Raw genomic sequence first — 19,149 nt, 5'->3', positions numbered from 1 at the left:
TGCACCGCCATGTCGCCCAGATCAGACGGATCAAACTCGCCTTATAACATCAGTGTTAGAAGAACTAACCAAAATGACCGAAACCATTTTTCAGAAAATATAATTTGTCGTGTAGATTGACTCTTAAGTCCCATCTGCCAACATGGAGGAGGCAGGATTCATGACCTGTACTGCAACTAGCCACCAGTTGGCAAACGAGAGGCTTCAGCTGAGATGTCGTCCATCTTTATGCACAATGTATGGTTACTCAGATGGGTGCAATTTGCAAACTCACCACTAGATGCCACTAAATCCTACAGAAATTAATACTTAAGAACAGAAACTGGATTATTATTATTTACACGGGGCAACGCTGTAATTATTTTTATACTAACTGTGTCTAATTAAAGATAAACGACCTTTCATATTTCACATCTTTGTAAATTTCTTCGTTTTCACATCTGAAGCTGTTTTTAAGTGTCACTGAGCAGGACGGTGTTTTCAGACTAAATATCCTCAGGACATTTTAAGATAATTAAAAAATACCTGATGCTGAATAAACAACAGCTAAACAAGAAGTGTAGCCTGTAACTTTTATGAAGTATAAACGTGTTAAACATTGATAGGAGTGAAATGTATTAAAGGACCAATGATGAATTACTCCCTTATTTATTATAGTTCTTTTCTTTATTGTTTTTTTTATATTGGAGGACATTGGGTCGGTGGAATGTTTGAATTCAGAGCTTCTGGTCATAATGATCCCTCCATGATTATAACTGAGCCATAAATCAGCAATAAATATTTTATTCACCATTTAGGAAGATTTTTAAAAAAGCTCTGTGGTCCAAAGTGATGCTGAACATGAGAAGTCAAATCTGAGGCTTCTGTCAACATCTTCATTTCATCCAAGAAATCAACAACGTGATCAGTGAGTAACACAAAAACAAATAAGTTCCACGTGTCAAACATGACCTATCTGTGAAGGAAGATTACTCTATACGACGTGGAGGTTCAGTCACGTGAGCACTTTTATCCGGAAGCATGACAACAACCCACGTGACCAAAGCAAGGACGACAAGCACAAGGTGCAGACAGGACGGTGGGAGTTTTTAATTATTGTACAACTTGACATATATTACGAACAATAAAGGCACGTCGGACAAAAAATTATACATAAGACCGGAAACAAGAGGGTATAACGAACACACAAATAACAAACATGATGAAAAAGGATAAACACACAAGTGGTCGATCTAGAATTAGAGAGCATAGTTTAAAGTTTTTAAATTTGAGATATTTATTGTATCGTCTTTTCTCTTTCAAACAATAATCTTACTGTAAACGTATAAGTAATAATATAGTGTAAGAAATATTTACAAAAGATGCAGTTTATGTTTTTAATGAAATTTAAAAAAGAAAATAATTATGGATTTGAAAAAAAAGGTATTTTATAGAAAGTATTGTATGGATAAGGATGTATTTAGCAATATAAATGATATAAACAATAAAAACAACACCGTAGAAACTTCAACTTTCTTCTTCTCGTGAAGTTTCTGCTGATGAATCCGTGGCAGTGACATCAGCACGCGGCCCGTGACGTGTCCGTCCGCTCCTCGGCTCAGTGTGTTGTTCTTGATTAGGGACCCGGAAGTGAGCGAGCGCCCCCTCTGAGCTAGCGGTTAGCTGTGGCTGTTTCCCTGCGAGATGAAAACACGGAGGAGCCGGGAAACACGACATTAACTGGTGTGGTCCAGTAACCAGCACGGGAGCCGGTGAACCTTAGTGACACGCCCCGCCCGCCTCGGCTGCCGTCGAGGCCGCTAAGCCAGCTCGCTTGTCAGCCATCTGGCAGGAACTGTCGCTAGCATTATCTTTAGCATTAGCCGCAGGTGACCGTTAGCAGGCAGTGCCCCCGGTGGTGGTGATGGCCGCGGCCCGGAGAGGATGTGCGGTGGCCGGGCTTCTCCTCCTGCTGCTGCTGGCTGGATGCAACGCGAGGATACACAAGCTCACCCTCCGGGTAAGTCGAGGGGACAGGCGGGTATGACTCGAGCTAGGTCGGTGTTAGCTCGGGAGGCTAACGCGGAGGGGAGTTAGCTGGTTGTAGTCGTTCTGATTAGCCCGATGGGTCGCTGGAATTAGCTGCACCGGGTGGGGGGGTCGTGATGTGTGGAGCCGAGTCAGAAGTGAGGTGATGGAGAAGGGAGTGGTGTAAATGACGGGGACATACTGGGTGAAGATCACTGGTTCCTTGTGTTGTGCCTCAGCTCGTCCTGTGTTAATCCTCCATTCTGTTCCCCTCGCAGAATGAAAGTCGTTCCACCATCGACCTCAACAACTTCGGCTTCTTCGCCAACGGGACTCTGGACGTGAACCTGATTTCCCTGCGCCTCTCCAACGAGCAGCTGGTGAACTACAGCACCCACCCGGTAAGGAGTGTGTGTGTGTTTGTAAGAGTTCACTTCACCATTGCGTGTTCAAATCAGTTGTTTTTTGGGGGGGGGATGGAACGTGTTAACACAGCTCCTGCATTGAGCTGAACACTACACTGGCACTTTCTGCCCACGGCTGTGCACGTGGAGGGGTCCACCGAACACTTGTAGGGCTTCAAGGGTGAACAGGTTTACAGCCACAACCAAAACAACCAACAACAAACGACAATCCAAGTGTCAGTAAGCCCTGACATTTAAATCCAACTGGGAACAGCGTCATTTACACCATGTTTTTAGGCTTCATGTTTCAGGTGATCCATGTGGAACACGGCTCCGGAGGATCAAATGATTGAATTTAAATGTCAGGGCTGTCTGACACCTGGATGATGCCCCACGAGCAGAATGGAGCCTTTTATGTTGTTTATCTACACTTGAAGAATCGGTCACCACTTAACTCAATTGTATTGGATTTGGCTGCTATGCTGTTTGACCCCCCCCCCCCCCCCCCCCCCACCGGCACAGTGTTCAGTAGATAATAGAACAAGATCCATGAATTATTCTCTGTGTATATTCTTATTTTAACATCGGTTTTCAACCGGTGGTTTGGGTTTTTTGACAGTAAGGGAAACAAATTTAGAAACTATAATTTCATCATTTAAAAAGGGCCACAGGATCCTTATGAGTTAGTTGAATGTAAGACTGAATATGCTGTTAAATAGATTAACCAGTCAATCCCTTAGTGGATGTTGGATTGGTGCAGTGGTTCATCTTTCTAGCTCGTGGGGTTGATGGTATTTTTTATGTCTAATTCCGATTTGACCATAAGTTGAATGACACAGTGAAATATGTTTCCTGAAAGTCATGAGCTCCTGACTGATCACTTTTATCACGCTGTGTTCAGGTGGGTTTCACCCTCTCCAGGTCCCGTGTGAATGGAGTCCTGTCCTACACAGTGAGTACATCCAATATCTTAGTCGTGCAAGTTTTGCTTTCAAAGACAATTTCTGCCGTGTGTTGCATGACACTGACGCATCAGATTTATGATGTGCGCTGCATTGCTCAGGTGTTAATTTTTTCTTCAGCAAGAGGAGACGGAGAGATGCCCGCTCACGACAGAAGAGGTGCCCAATAGTGATGAGCCTCTTGTTCTTTTCCTCATCAATATCCACACCCTCAGGTTTGTAAGATACTCTCAGATACAGGCTGTGAGAAAGCAAATGATGATAATGATTTTCACAGCACCATTAAACCGTATTTCCTGCCTCCTGCTCCACAAAGTCTCCACGACCAACTCTAGTGTTTTGGATATTTACCTGTCATGAACGTTGTTGAACCGGATAATCTCCTCCTGAATTCTTCATATTCATGTCTGAAAATGTTTTATGATTCAGCACCGGTATTCAGAAGTGTTTCTTTCAGTGCACTGACTCCCTAATGTCTTATATGTGTGTTTTGTGTTTTTGTAGTGTCACAGTGAAAGCTATAGGTGATCAAGACAACATCTTGACAGCCAGGCTAAAGCCCCAAGAGCCTAAAGGTCAGTGTCGGTCATACTTTACACCTTTAACCTCCTATCGCAGCCACATGCCCCCGCAAAGAATGAGAGATTACATTTATACTGTACTTTAAACATTTAATGTCCCGTAGGTCCGAGGAAGATCAGGCAGGCTCCTGTACCAGTGGATCCCACAATTAAACCAGCTACAACTGCAGAGAATCCAGATGGAGCTGCAAAGAATCCCGATGAAACTGCAAAGAAACCAGATGGAGCTGCAAAGAAACCAGATGGAGCTGCAAAGAAACCAGATGGAGCTGCAAAGAAACCAGATGGAGCTGCAAAGAATCCAGATGACAAGACAACCCAGGACAAAATGGACAAGGCTGTGGATCAGGAGAAGGAGGAGCAGACAAACTTGAAAGCAGCAGCAGAAGATCCAGAAGAGGAGGACAATGGAGTCGATGTGAGAAATGTTTGTGTCTGTCTCTGTGTGAGTGTGTGATCGCTTCATGAAATCAACGTCTAATCTTGTGTGTTTGTTTCAGCTGGGGAAGACCAAGCTACTGACTTTAGCTTTGGACAAAATCAACGGCTCCTATAACTTCAGTGTGAGTACAACCTTCTTAATGATGAGAAGAGAAATGGTATCTGCTCTTCGGTTGTGTGAAAGTCTCCGTCCCTCCTCCACAGTTCCACTTGGTGATTGGCCCACTGGCACAGGGGCTCTACAGCCTCAAATTCCACTACTGCCAGAACAAGATGCCGGGCTTTAAACTGCCCTACTCGTTCACTGTAAGTACAGTGTGTTGAAGTCGGGGGGGGGGGGGGGGGGGTTTGGGCATGTCTGTGCACGTGTTAACCGTGACTGTGTTTCTTCTGAAGGTGGAAGTGAAGGAGAAGAACCTCGGCGGCTACCTGTCTGCAGCAGAAATCCCCCTGTCCCGTCTGTACATCTGTATGGCTGGAGTGTTCTTCTGCGCTGCCATGGTCTGGGTGTACACGCTCATGAAGCACAGGTACACAGAACTGACATGAGTTCAGATTCATAGGATCTTGCAGCTTCCTCATTGACAGTTACCACAGGACTCTGAGACCTCTGTGGTCAAACTGTTTACAGTCTTGTTTTTGCATCTATTGTCGAGATGACCAGATTCTGACACCTGGTACTTTGCGTGTCGGCCAATACCAGTTAAAGAAACCCACTCACAACAGATTTTAAAAGCTGTATGATACTAATCCTGTGTGTGTTTTGGATGCTGGTATTAGAACATCTCTAATATATGGAGAAGTCATTATGTTGTGTGGTTGTTTACATATTTACAGGTACAGCGTGTTTAAGATACACTGGCTGATGGCAGCACTGGCCTTCACCAAGGCCACGTCACTGGTTTTCCACAGTGTGAGTAACTCTCTCTTCTCTTGTGTCGTTATTCTGATTGTTTATATTGTGTATCGCTCACCACCCGTCAGGACTCTGTTTGTAAAACGATTCTCTCCTCATGTCTCAGATCAACTTTTACTTCATCAACACCGAGGGGCATCCAATCGAAGGCTGGGCCGTCATGTATTACATCACACATCTGTAAGTACACTCTCTCCAGGGTGTGAAGGGAAGTCTCTTTGTTGAATAGATCTAACCACTGACCCCATCGCTGTGTCTCCAGGCTCAAAGGGGCTCTCCTCTTCATCACACTGGCACTGATCGGCACCGGCTGGGCCTTCGTGAAATACATCCTGTCCGACAAGGAGAAGAAGATCTTCATGATCGTCATCCCCCTGCAGGTGCGTGTGCTTGAGAAACAGCAGCTGTGTGGAGTTGTGTAACATTCAGTGGGTTTGACTCAGTGACCGACTCTTCTGTGGTCCTCCAGGTTCTGGCTAACGTTGCCTACATCATCATCGAGTCGACAGAGGAAGGCTCCAGTGAATACTACCTGTGGAAGGAGATCCTCTTTCTGGTTGACCTCATCTGCTGTGGAGCCATTCTCTTCCCCGTTGTCTGGTCAGTGTGTGTGTGTGTGTGTGTGTGTGTGTGTGTGTGTGTGTGTGCATGGTTCATCTAGTTGGTTTCAGTTTCCCTAGTAAAAGTCCATTAGTGTACAATCATCTGGCTGTTTCCATGAAGCTGTTTTCAGACATGAACCTCAGTAAACATTTGTCTTTACAGGTCGATCCGTCATCTCCAGGAAGCTTCCAGCATCGACGGCAAAGGTACGAGACTCGATCACAATCAGTCAACAATCATCAATCATCAGGTTTAATGTCGAGCTGGTCATTTACTTCTTTCACTTCTTTTTCAGCTGCTATGAATTTGGAGAAGCTCAAGCTCTTCCGGCATTACTATGTGATGGTAAGAGGAAGTTCCCTCCCCCCACATCCGTCCATCATCTGTCAAACAATTGTCAACAACACCATAAGCTGACACTTGTACTTTACTGAATACTGAAGCTTTATGTAGAGTTGCAGATAAAAGAAAGAATTCAGTGTTAGACCCAGGTTATAATGGTTTTAAGCTTTAGACAACCAACCACGTACAGTTTCTGAAAACCCTGTTCTCTTCTTTTCAGATCGTGTGTTACATCTACTTCACGAGGATCATAGCCATCCTGCTCAAGGTCACCATGCCTTTCCAGTGGCAGTGGTGCTACGAGGTAAGACAATCATCTCCAATGAAACTGACTTTATTACTTTATGAGACTTTAAGCCGCCATCAGGCTCTTAAATGCTTCAAGCCGTTTGTTTGTTTCCGTGGTTGATTTGTGCATTGGTCACATGTTGAGGCTTCAAAATAGAAATTCACAAACCACTGGTTGTCGGTGGGTTGACACTTGTGTGTGTGTGTGTGTGTGCCCCAGTTTCATGTCTGCAAACACGTGACATGCTCGTTAAATGATCATTACCATCATTCCTCTCCTCAGAGATCTGATTGGATATCAGTGTTAGTGGAAGTAGAAAATGCGGCAGGAGCTTTTTAATTCTGATAAAAAACTGGCAGCTGAACTCAGACTGTGAGGAGTGTTAATCATTTCGATACTGGCGCACACGTCTTATACAACATTCCTACCATCTGTCACTAAACACCCACTCTCTCATCTGTGTTTCTCCAGTTTCTGGTAGAAGTGTCCACTCTGATCTTTTTTGTGTTGACGGGCTACAAGTTCCGACCGGCCTCCAACAACCCGTACCTGCAGCTTCCCCAGGACGAGGAGGACAACGAGATGGACGAAGTGTAAGTGCACACGTCTGCATGAGTCCGTCCCTCCACCTCATCCTCTGAACCTTCCTCTGTTCCTCCTTTAATCTGCAGCTGTCTGAATGCAGCAGTAACCAGGTTCCTTTCCAGTAAACCAGTGAACACAAATGAGCCGTGACCCTGTTGAGTATTAGAAGTTGGTGCAATTATCCAGTTAGCTTTCACAAGACCATTAAAGAACAAGATGACGTGATTGGAAGCAGGAGTCAGATATCCAACAATCAAAAAACTGTGGAAGACACAACAGAAATACAACATTTATGTTTCATCAAATATTAATTTGAGTAACATTACTCTTCTTAATGTTCCTCATAGATCTGTTGTTTCGTCTTTTCCTTTTTTTCCTCTGTCCAGTTTAACATTTAATGAATAATAAGTCAAATGCTTCATATGCATCATGATTTATTTGCAAATCCTGTTTTTACGCTTCACTTTGTCAAACGTTGCCTTTTGTGCATATAAGTTCTTTCATTTGACTTAATACTTCTTAATACTGCATGTGTTGTCATCATTGATTCACTGAAGTTTATAAAAACTCCTTCTGAATACTTATCTTACTGTTGTGATCTGAAGCTCAATTCTCAGGCTGTTCTGTAAATAGACCCGTATCCATGTCAGGCTTAAAACACCGGCTTCCTGTTTAAGCCCCGCCCACTTCCGGTTTACATATTGTACAGATCATTTGGCTGGTTGACCAGATACAGATACTGGTGTCCTCGCTCACCCCGAGTTGCTGCTCTCTGCTTTCCTCCCTGTGCAGAGTGACTGAGTCCGGGGCTCTGGAGGGGATTTCCAACGTGAAGAAGACGTCGAACGGGCGCGAGCGCCAGAGGGAGTCGACCTTGTGAGCGGGACGCCGCCTCTGTTGGATGGACCCACTGAACACATCCCCCGGGCCAGCCTGGCTTGAAGGGATGCACATGGACCATGGCGCTCCACCCACGTTGACAGCTATCACTTTGAAACTCCTGCGTCGTGGCAAGAGTTTAAAAAAAAAAATGAAAGGGGCCGTGCTTCCAGAGAGGAGACGCGTCCAGTGTCTGGCTATGCAAAGAAAAAAAGAAAAATCAAACAAAACAAACAAAAAAAGACTTAACTCTCTGAACGGTTTCACCAGGCGACCAGCTCCTGCCACATGAGGAGATATGGAAATGAGCTGTGATGTTCTTTACTGTTTCCATCTCTCTTTCTCGCCTTTCTCTCTCTGTATCCCCCCCCACCCCCATCCCCCTTTCTCTATCTCTCCCCAAAGATAATTATCATTTTAGAGAGAGAGACTTGCTTTCAGGTGTGTTTGTATTGGCTATTTAAACGGTACTTTTCCTGTTGGTGTGTGCTGTGAGTTCACGAGTGTGAATGAGGGGGACACAGGAATTGAACACGACCATTCTTGTTTGGAGACAATAGCCCGAAACTCAGGTAACAGGCTAATCAGTATAAAGTTAAAACATACATCGTGTTCCCCCCCGCAGCCAGGACTCACTAATCGGTTATTATATGGCTTCAGCACCGCACTCTACAGTATGTTAGGTTTTTATATATTTGATTTGTATATTGAAATATATATATTGAAAGGGTGTAAGCTGTTGTATATTTCAATATATGGACTTATTTGCATATTGAAAGGTTCTGTTTCAGTATTATTGTTTATGCTGGCGAGGTGCGAGTCCGTCACGTGGACCGCTGCTGTAAATTAGTGCTTTAGTGGTTGAGGTCGACTCAACGTGTGGACCTTGGGTCAGTTTCTTAAATAACCAGAGCAGTGCCCCCCCCCCCCCCCCGTTCAACCACAGCCTTGTTTTCTTTTGATGTTTGGCCGTTCTGTGCCGATCTGCGCAGGGAGGGGACCTAACTGATCACTTTTTATTTCATCTGCTTTTGGTTTTTACTCTTCTTTTTTTTCTGCTCTTGATGTGAAGCTTGTTTTATTAATTATTGACGACTTATTGGTTCGTGAAAGATCAGAAAACGTGTGCCGGGGAGGGGGGGGGGGGGGGTAGATGGCCATGTGTAAATAATTTGTTGATACGAAAGCAGGCACATAACACTTTGGTAAGAACTGCATAGACGCTTTATAGACGAGAGTTTTTGATTCCTTTTAACAGACTTGGGGGGGGGGGGACTGGAGGAATCGATGAAAGACTACTGAGATTTAACCACACTCCCTCACTCACTCACTCCTGCACAGGGGCGAGCGAGCTGCTCAGTGCTCGCAGACTGTCCTTGTGTCTCCAGGCTCCCGACGATGAGACGTAACAAACCAAATGAGAGGAGGAGGTGTTGTGCTTGTACAGGAAGCTGTTTGTGTGAACTGTCACAATAAAGCTGGTGTTCTGGAAAGATCTCAAGTCGAGTCGTTACAGGCACGTGTGTCTCGAAGCTCTGGTTTCATTTGACCTATTTAATGCATTTGTGAATTCACTCTGACACTTGGAACTGATACAACTTCTTTGCATTAAATGTGAATCAACTGTTAGGAGGCAGTTAGCTTAGCATAAAGACTGGAAACGGGGGGAGATGATTAGCTGAAGATTTTCAAAAGGTCACAAAACGACAGTTTTATTATTTATATATTTTGTTTGCTTCGTCCGTTTACAGAAGTGTAAATATGTCTCCTCCGTGTTAATGTAAAGGAAATGGGTCAAACTAAAATGTTGGTCATATTTTTTAAACTAAGTCAATCAACTTGACATTTAAATAAAAGTTTAATGAGTGGTAAATCATCCCATGTAATTCTTAAATCACAAATTGCTAAATGTTAAGTTCAAGGTCAATGTTCCCAATAGAATGCTGCTTCTTTAAAACTCTTATTCCATCGTGATTTTAATATGTTGAGGTTTTGGATTAAACGTCACATTGGGTCCCTTACATGCTGATACTCTACAGTCCACACACCTCATGCATCTATTGACAAAATGAGTGGTTGATCAACAGATAATTAAAACCATTGATCGCTGGCAGCTCTGCTTTGCCCTCAACTGATAATTAAACTAAACCACAGGCTTCTCAAAATGATTCAAACAACCTGGAAATCCTCAGAGAAAATACTTTGTAATCATTGAAGAACTCTTGAAAATGCCAACCAGGCAAAATTACAAATACAGAGATAGTAAACTTGCATTTATAACTTAAAGTACAGCTCATATATCTGTATTGTATTGAGTATATACAAACTGTACATGATGTGGTGCAGATTACAAGTGAACCACGTGAGGAGGGAATTAAACCTGGGACCTCCTCATCTTCCTCTGTAGAAGAAAGTTTCAACAGTCATTAATATGGTTCAGTCCAGTCTGTGGTGTCAGTGCTGCACATCTGTAGAGGTAAGCGTCACCAGACTCATTCATATGGTTCAGTCCAGTCTGTGGTGTCAGTGCTGCACATCTGTAGAGTTAAGCATCACCAGACTGTTTCATATGGTCCAGTCCAGTCTGTGATGTCAGTGCTGCACATCTATAGAGGTAAGCACCACCAGACTGATTCACATGGTCCAGTCCAGTCTGTGGTCTCAGTGCTGCAAATCTGTAAAGGTAAACATAACCAGACTCATTCATAAAGTCCAGTTCAGTCTGTGGTGTCAGTGCTGCACATCTGTGAGGTTAGCATCACAAGATTCATTCATAGGGTCCAGTCCAGTCGGTGCTGCACATCTGTTAAAGTAAACGTCACCATACTCATTCAGATAGTCCACTTGAGTCTGTGGTGTCAGTACTGCACATCTGTAGAGGTAAGCATCACAAGACTCATTCATATAATCCAGTCCAGTCTGTGATGTCAGTGCTGTATATGGAGAGGTTAGCATCACCAGACTCTTTCACATGGTCCAGTCCAGTCGGTGGTGTCAGTGCTGCACATCTGTAGAGGTAAGCATCACAAGACTCATTCATATGGTTCAGGCCAGTCTGTGATGTCAGTGCTGCATATGTAGAGGTAAGCATCACCAGAATCTTTCATAAAGTCCAGTCCAGTCTGTGATGTCAGTGTTGCACATCTGTAAAGGTAAACATAACCAGACTCCTTCATAAAGTCCAGTCCAGTCTGTGGTGTCAGTGCTGCACATCTGTGAGGTTAGCGTCACAAGACTCATTCATAGGGTCCAGTTCAGTCGGTGCTGCACATCTGTTAAAGTAAACATCACCATACTCATTCAGATAGTCCACTTGAGTCTGTGGTGTCAGTGCTGCACATCTGTAGAGGTAAGCATCACAAGACTCATTCATATGGTTCAGGCCAGTCTGTGATGTCAGTGCTGTATATGTAGAGGTTAGCATCACCAGACTCTTTCACATGGTCCAGTCCAGTCGGTGATGTCAGTGCTGGTGCCGGCTCAGCCCCTCCCTCCTCCTGTGCTCTCCGCAGTCCGCAGTAACCGAGCCCCGGAGCAGACTGCAGTCTCCATCCAGCCCGCTCCTCCTCCTCTTCCTCCTCTTCCTCCCTGCACTCATGTGAGTACCACAGTTTATTTATTCTGCTTTGAATTAATATCACAAACGTAACATGATTATTTTCTTTATAGCAGAAATATTTGATCAGCGCTGCTGCGACTTTTCTGCAGCGTCATAGACAATAAAGTTCATGGTTTTGCGTCATCGTGCACCCCCCTCGTGCGCGTGCATGGAAATCTTGACCCATGAGGTTATTAAATGTTGATGTTCCACATGCAAAAGATAAAACTGCGTGTTCAGACTCTGTGGGAACGCGTCCCGGTGATTGGAGCATTTCATTCCGTCATAAATCACCTGAATTCCTCCTCAGCGGTCCCGGGGTTCAATCGGGTGTTTGTTTGGAGTTAATCCGTCTCGAGGGCTCTGATCTGGGGGGGGTGAGATGGGACCTTGCACGCGGTTCCTCCGTGACCTCAAAACGCCTTTGGATGAGAGGAGCCACGAGGCGGATGATGCAGCAGATCTGAGCCTGACCGAGTCTCCTCTGTGCGGCGCAGCGCGAGCAGGAGGACGTGTCCTGTTTCATGTCTGCAGCACCGACACAGACTCGAGAAGCTCGTTCTGATCACAGCTCGTCTCCTGCAGCTGTTTCTCCACATTAAAAGATTTACAACCGTATCTTTCTACAATCTAATAGTTCCTTTATTTAGAAAGAACAGGTTCAGACTGTAAAGCATTTGATCACAGAATAAGACTTTTAATAAGAATAATAGTGATAATCATAATAAGAATAATGATAATATACATAATATAGAAAATAATAATCATAGCAATCATAATAATAGGTATAATAATCGTAATGATGATGACAGTATGCCATTTTTAAAAACACATAAGTTACAAACATACAGGTTAAACACAGACATTCATCCCAACGTCTATCAAACGACTAAATAAGGAAACATTTTGCTTTCGGCCATGCTCCTTAATAACCTTTGAATTTTCTCTGGTTATTAGGTTTTAATACCAGTTTTTTATTTATTTTGTCACGATAAATTTGTCATTTTTTCACAAACCACAAACAAACCACAGGTTCTGCATATGTTATGGAGAGATGGGAAACTGTTTCCAGCTTTGAGAGCTTCCTACTTTTGAGATTTGAGGTTTTAAACCTGAACAGATAACAAACCATAAATAATGTGTCCGCCACTGGAGCGTCTGAACTGAAAGTGACGTTGTTTCCTTGTGTGTATTGTGTAATCGATTTGTCTGAGCTTCAGTTCATCAATCGCCTCATTTCTCAAAGTGTGTGATTTCTCTATGTGTGTGTTCTTCCTCAGGACTTTCACCCCAGTGCTCGCGTTCCTGGCCCTGGTGGCTTCGGCCGGAGGAAGTGTTGGGTAAGTTTACACTGCAAAGCCCAAAGTATGATGATCCCCGTTATTCACGTGATCAGCTGATAACAATCTGGCCACTAGGTGTCGCCTCCAGCCTTCGGGACAAATACCTGTGGTTGTTCCAAGGTCAAAGCTGAAATCTGAAAACTCATTAAACGTCATCCAAATATGCTGATGACACCTCAATATTTGTTGACTATTCAGCTAAAAAAAACTGAAGGCCTTTTGGCCATGTAGTACTTCTCTATAGTAAAATCCCCACAAGTTGCTCTTTGGTACAGGGATGAGACATTTTGATACAAGTTTGTAGTTATGATATTAGGAAAATATATATATATATATATATACAATACACGTTTAATGTGGCTTAATTATTTTAGTTGTTAGCCTATTTGACAGTGTGTATCTCACGAGGATAACTAACCCACAGTGCATCTGTTCCCTCTGATTCGGTATTATACTGAAATGCTTCTGTTGTACTTTTTGGTTTGAGTCTTAGACCAAGAATCTTCTCTGTTAACAGATCCGTGTTGTAATAAACTCATACATGTACTTTCAAGTAAGATCTGAGGCTCCATCTTCATCTAACATCTGTGCAGAAGATCTTTCTTCAACAGCGTTTGACAATTTGGTCCGACGTTAATATGGATCTGACTTTAAAATACAGAATCCTCCCTCTGTTACAGGCCGAGCTCCAACCACAGCTTCTGCACAGAGTCAAAGGAATGTCTCCAATTTGAGCTCGTCTGCAAAACAGATGAATATGAGGTGAGTGAACCAGTGTCAACCAGCTCATACACACATTACCTCTCCATCAAGCTCTTCTCACACAGCTCTGTTCTCTCTTTTCCCATCTTTAACATGTGTCTCTGTGTGTGTGTGTGTGTGTGTGTGTGTGTTCAGGTGCGACACTACAGCCCCACACGTTGGGTGTCCACTGATGCCGAAGCGTATTTCATGGGAGTGGGTGCAGCCATGGCTTTCAGGAGACTCTTCCAGTACATCACTGGAGCCAACGATGGAGGTGAGGACATCACTGGAGAGGAACACCAGCCTCAGGGGAGTGTGTGTGTGTCTCATGTGTGTCTAATGTGTGTCTCACGTGTGTTTACAGGCGTCCAGATGGACATGACTGCTCCCGTCCTGGTCAAGATCCCAGAGGAGACCAGGATGTGGGAGCCGGCGATCTACACGCTGAGCTTCCCACTGCCGGCCGCCTACCAGGACAAACCCCCCACACCCACCTGTGACAAGGTGAGCTGAGCCCAGCAGCTACCGAGGGAAGAGGAGGAATGAGGAGGGACGAGGAGGGATGAGGAGGGACGATGAGGGAGGAGGAGGGAGGAGGAGGGACGAGGAGGGACAGGAGGGAAGAGGAGGGATGAGGAGGAATGAGGAGGAATGATGAGGGACGAGGAGGAATGAGGAGGGACAAGGAGGGACGAGGAGGGACGAGGAGGAATGAGGAGGGACGAGGAGGGATGAGGAGGGAAGAGGAGGGATGAAGAGGGATGAGGAGGGATGAGGAGGGATGATGAGGGACGAGGAGGAATGAAGAGGGAAGAGGAGGGATGAGGAGGGAAGAGGAGGGACGAGGAGGGAAGAGGAGGGATGAGGAGGGATGAGGAGGAATGATGAGGGACAAGGAGGAATGATGAGGGATGAGGAGGAATGAAGAGGGAAGAGGAGGGACGAGGAGGGATGAGGAGTCAATTGCTATCATCCTCCTTTTATCCGTGTGTAATCTGACCGGTGCTTTTTGTTTGCCGATCAATGGAGAGCATTGATGAGTTCACAGTTTTTAGTTCTGCCTGCTCGGCTGCTCTCACTCAGCAGAACAGAAATAGATTATGATGCATCATTAAAGCCACAGAGCTGTTTTATGATTTCATAATCCATAGTCTGTGCTGAATCTGTTTTATTCATCTGACACGATGCAGAAACGTCCTTCTTCTCCAGTTATTATCCAGTATCACGTCTTCTTTTCTTCCAGTGATTGATTCATTATTACTGAACATTTCCCCAATAAGTCTATATATAATTAATAAAAAGTAAATTACATGCTGTAAATTTATCTTTAACTGCATTCACTTTTACAGAGTTAAAAGATAATGTTTTTAAGTTATTTAAAGAGCCAAAGCTGAATCAATAAATAAGTAAATAAAATATTCAGAATAATATAGAAACACAGACTTATTATAACTAAATTATAATATATAACTCTGGTCAATCTTTACTATATGCTTGAGATATTTCTTTTTCCATCTATTTTATATAAAAAAATATTTATAATTCTCACAAACAAATAACAAAATTAACACCCAACACTTAATTTAGCCCATTTACAGTCTGCTTAATTTGATTTGTAGTTTTAAAATCTCTCAGTCACTGAGTCAATATACTGTCCTACAATATTTACGGTTTGATAGTTAATAAATTTTCTGTTTTTGTGTCTTTTTTGTCTTCACATTCTGCACGAGGATGAGAATTCATGTCGTTTTATTTCTCTGTGGACGTGATGCTTGTTGTTTGCTGATTGTCTGCGTTTCTATTGCAGCTGTATTTCACGGAGATGCCGGAGATGGACGTGTACGTGAGGAGCTACGGAGGCTGGATGCTGTCGGTCACCTCCCGGCTTCAGTCCCACATGTTGACCAAGGAGCTGCAGAGAGTCCGAGCCTCGTACAACCACAGCTACCACTACGGAGTCGGCTACGACAGGTTTGAACTGCATCCTTCCTCTCCTGGGAATCAGGTATGACTATTTATTTCACACTCTTGTCCTCATCTTCCTCACTCTTTCTGTGTGTGTGTGTGTGTGTCTGTGTGTGTCTGTGTGTGTGTGTCCAGTCCCTTGAAGCTGTTGAACAGGCACAACGAGGTGTGGTATGTGGCCGAGGGGGAGCCAGTTTGCGAGGATCCAAAAGAACCCACCCCCGCTCACACACCCAGGGCGCCCCTGACCGACTCGCCCACGCTCCCTCCCTCCGACCCTCTCCCTCACACACTCTCCGACTCCCCCGCACTCCCCCCCTCCAACTTCTCCTCCTACACGGCGGCCAACTCCTCGTCACCGGCGCCGTCTGACCCTCCCGCTCTCACCCCATCCGACCTTCCTCCCAGTCCCTCATCCCACCTGCCCACAGACGCCGGCCATCCTCCCACCACCGCCCAGATCCCACTGGACCCAACGACCATCTCCTCCGACGCCGACACCGCGACCCCCTCCCTGGAGCCCCTGTCGGACGCTGCCCTGTGGAACAGCACGGCCCACAGCTCCGTGGACCCACAGACTGACAGCAGCCCCGCGGTGGAGCCAGACAACGCTCAGTAACAACCTCCATGTCGTCTGTAAGCTGCCCCCAGGTATATTAACATGGAGGCTACGTAGAAAAAGAAACCGTGGAGGTGCGGACGCGCTCGTCCTCCTCATATCTCTATTCCTGTGTGTCTCACTAGCTCCTCTTTGCGTGTTTCACTATATGTTCTATCACAGCTTTGCACCTGCAGCTTCCTGCATCAGCAAACACGAGCCTGCACACGATCTGATCACATTTAGGATCAAGTAGGTGCTAGTCAGAAAGTTAGAGAGTTCCTGTGTGAAGGGTGAGGGCGAGAGAGAGAGAGACAGACAGACAGACAGACAGACAGACAGACAGACAGACAGACAGACAGACAGAGAGAGAGAGAGAGAGAGAGAGAGAGAGAGAGAGAGAGAGAGAGACGCCTGCTCATCATCCGTTTAAAACCCAACTCCACTATTAGAACTTTAATGGAAACCTGTGTGTAATAATATCATGATAAATTAAATGCGACAAACCTCGTTAGGTAATTTTATCAGAGTAAACTTTACCGTGTTTCTATGCTGATGTTAACTATTATCGTTATTTAGCTTCAATTCTCCATTGAGCTTCTCGTCAGTTGTTTTCATGAAATGTGGCAACATCATTATGAATCATTACAAACATTCTTTGGGATCTTTGGTGCAAACGTTAACAAAGGTACTCAAACTGTACGGTTCTATTTAATACTATATATTATTAGATTTCCAAAATTACACTTCTTATAATAATTTTTTATAAAAATGTACGTCTATATTATTGTTATTGTTAAGTTTTCAGATCAGATTTTTTGTGCACCGAGAATTTATTAAATATATATGAATAAAAAAATATTACTTATGCTTGATTTTTATCTTCATCCAGAGACACTGATTTGAATGTTTGATTAAAACATAAATCCGAATCCAAATCGGTTCCTAATAATATCACAGAGCGTTGAACTGATCCAAAGATCCCAAAGAATCACAGCTGATAGAACCGATGCAATAAAAGTCTCATTGGTTCGATTCTGTACAAACTGCTGCGTAGGATAAACTCTGTATGTTCTGAGGAAGGTGCAATAAAAACACATAACAAACCCTCCTTGGGCTCATTGTGTTGTTTGTGTCTTTAGCTTTGATTTACCAGGAGAATCCTTAATTAACAACACTATAGTTTATCTGTGCATCAAACCTTCTCCTCTTTTGTGAAATCCCCATATTTGTAGTGACCCTCCTCAGATTCTTCTGTCGTTCTTGGTTGGTGGTTCCAGGATCGGTTCCAGATTAACACACTGTGTAACTACAGCGATTCCTTTAAAATGTCAGTCCCAAAATCTGTGAAAATGTCAAAAAGCATCCTTTCTGACAATAGTTAAAAACCCTCCCCTATTTTGGATGTGCCCGAAAATATAAGGAATTCTTCCTTGAGCCCTGTTCCATCGTTTCACCAAATCTTTTGGAAATCGGTCAAGTGATTTTTGCGTAATCCAAACAAACAGAGAAACAAACGGAAAGGGATGTCAGAGTTGTGTTGTATCAATGTTGTAATCTTTGCATGTTTTGTTGCCCCCATGTGGCCAAAGAAATTAATTCATCAAGACGTACAGACTGTATTTGTATTTGTTTTGTTTTCTAAAAGTGACACATCGCAGCCAATTTAGGTTCTAAGCTCATCTGGGGTGAAAATAGGGACAACTCAGATTCTGCTGCTGAGATCTGCTGTTCTCAGGTCAGTCATGAGTTTTACCAGCTGAGTGACTGCTGCTACCAAACGATGGTGGCAGGTTTCGATTCCGCAGCACGAGGAGAAGACGTGGACAATATAGAGAAATAAGAATGAACGAGAGAAACAGTTTCATCTGAGGAGTTTAATCTGTTTGTTCATACATGAATGCTGGTTTGAGACACACACCGATTTAATTGTTTGCACTCTGCTAAGACCGGGGATCCGGTTCAGTCCGATTTCAACCAAGCAAAATCATTAGGAATCCTTTATCGAACCTTGTGGGGTAGTTTTGTTTGTTAAGAAATGAAGACATCTTAAATTTCACTAAAACGTAAACAAATAAATAACAGGTTTCTCTACGTGCACAAAGTTAGCAGACAGCAGATTTGTTGTTGCTCTGCTACAGGTCACGGAATAAAGCGTAACACCATCTCGTTATCAGAAAGAAGAGACAGGAGCTAAAACCAAGTGTTTGAGACAGAGGCTGAAAAGAGGAGCTGCAGCGATGGAGGAAAGTGATGTGTTTTCTGAAACTTAGAACATTTAAACCTTTCCCAGTAATAACACAAATTAAAATGATTGAGCGGAATATGTCTCCTTTAACATGATATCTAAATATTTAAGGCAGGGATTTGTCATTTTCCCTTTATCTCACATTTTCCATCCAACGAATCCTCAAAGATGAAGCAAGATTGTGAACAAGAGATTCGATAAAGGATCCTTAGAGCTGAACAAATACAGGACTTCTACCGACTTAGAACCAGATCCAACAACCAGATCCCGTCCCTGACCCAGCGAGCGACAATCCACGTATTTCTAAATGTAATGTTGACACATCCTCCTCGTTACACTCTCAGCTCAGCGTATAAAAGTTGTTTCGATTGGCTTCTGTTGCTCACACGTATATATACTCATAATCAACATCATCAAACCACAAGCTCTTACTTTGATATCACTTCAAGCTTATATCACGGACAGTGAGTAACCATTCAACCCAGAGACGTTTACAGATCTTTGACTCGGCCCCACAAAACAAAAACAAAGTTCACCTCTGCTCCTCTGAGTCGTAAACTTATGGCTATCGCAACACTGCAGGAACAAATGAGCTTTGATCGACCTGCCGACAAACGTTGGGTAGAAATAAACTCGAGGGTTTG

The 19,149-nt window shown here is 43.9% G+C and overlaps 2 protein-coding genes across 4 annotated transcripts; both read left to right on the top strand.

The window, feature by feature from the left end:
* Positions 1-1,610: 1,610 nt before the first annotated feature.
* Positions 1,611-9,541, top strand: LOC128436596 (protein GPR108). Of its 3 annotated transcripts, XM_053418381.1 has the most exons (19): positions 1,611-1,999; positions 2,286-2,408; positions 3,313-3,363; positions 3,494-3,588; positions 3,878-3,948; positions 4,059-4,128; positions 4,171-4,381; positions 4,455-4,517; positions 4,600-4,701; positions 4,792-4,925; positions 5,233-5,308; positions 5,418-5,491; positions 5,574-5,691; positions 5,781-5,911; positions 6,077-6,120; positions 6,210-6,259; positions 6,477-6,560; positions 7,017-7,138; positions 7,923-9,541. In XM_053418381.1, exons 1-19 carry the CDS (start codon positions 1,904-1,906, stop codon positions 8,008-8,010), a joined length of 1,803 nt encoding a protein of 600 aa, XP_053274356.1. In that variant the 5' UTR covers positions 1,611-1,903; the 3' UTR covers positions 8,011-9,541. The 3 variants fall into 3 exon arrangements, with proteins under 3 accessions (XP_053274356.1, XP_053274354.1, XP_053274355.1); XM_053418379.1 differs by having other exon boundaries at positions 1,612-1,999; positions 4,059-4,381; XM_053418380.1 differs by having other exon boundaries at positions 1,613-1,999; positions 4,059-4,372.
* A 1,990-nt stretch (positions 9,542-11,531) lies between these two features.
* Positions 11,532-16,278, top strand: soul5l (heme-binding protein soul5, like). Its single transcript, XM_053419801.1, has 7 exons — positions 11,532-11,607; positions 12,888-12,947; positions 13,631-13,712; positions 13,848-13,968; positions 14,059-14,198; positions 15,502-15,665; positions 15,795-16,278. Coding segments are annotated over exons 1-7 (1,053 nt in total). The 5' UTR covers positions 11,532-11,605.
* The last annotated feature ends 2,871 nt before the right edge of the window (positions 16,279-19,149 follow it).

The sequence above is a fragment of the Pleuronectes platessa genome, chromosome 3 (genome assembly GCF_947347685.1).
Source record: "Pleuronectes platessa chromosome 3, fPlePla1.1, whole genome shotgun sequence".
Classification (NCBI taxonomy): domain Eukaryota; kingdom Metazoa; phylum Chordata; class Actinopteri; order Pleuronectiformes; family Pleuronectidae; genus Pleuronectes; species Pleuronectes platessa.
This window is presented reverse-complemented; position numbering and strand designations above follow the sequence as displayed.

Coding starts and splice junctions, on each gene's coding strand:
- LOC128436596 (XM_053418379.1), top strand. CDS start 1,904: ATGGCCGCGGCCCGGAGAGGATGTGCGGTGGCCGGGCTTCTCCTCCTG. Junction 3,364..3,493: donor ATGGAGTCCTGTCCTACACA/GTGAGTACATCC, acceptor TTTTTTCTTCAG/CAAGAGGAGACGGAGAGATG. Junction 3,589..3,877: donor ATCAATATCCACACCCTCAG/GTTTGTAAGATA, acceptor GTGTTTTTGTAG/TGTCACAGTGAAAGCTATAG.
- soul5l (XM_053419801.1), top strand. Junction 13,969..14,058: donor CACTGGAGCCAACGATGGAG/GTGAGGACATCA, acceptor GTGTGTTTACAG/GCGTCCAGATGGACATGACT. Junction 14,199..15,501: donor CCACACCCACCTGTGACAAG/GTGAGCTGAGCC, acceptor TTTCTATTGCAG/CTGTATTTCACGGAGATGCC.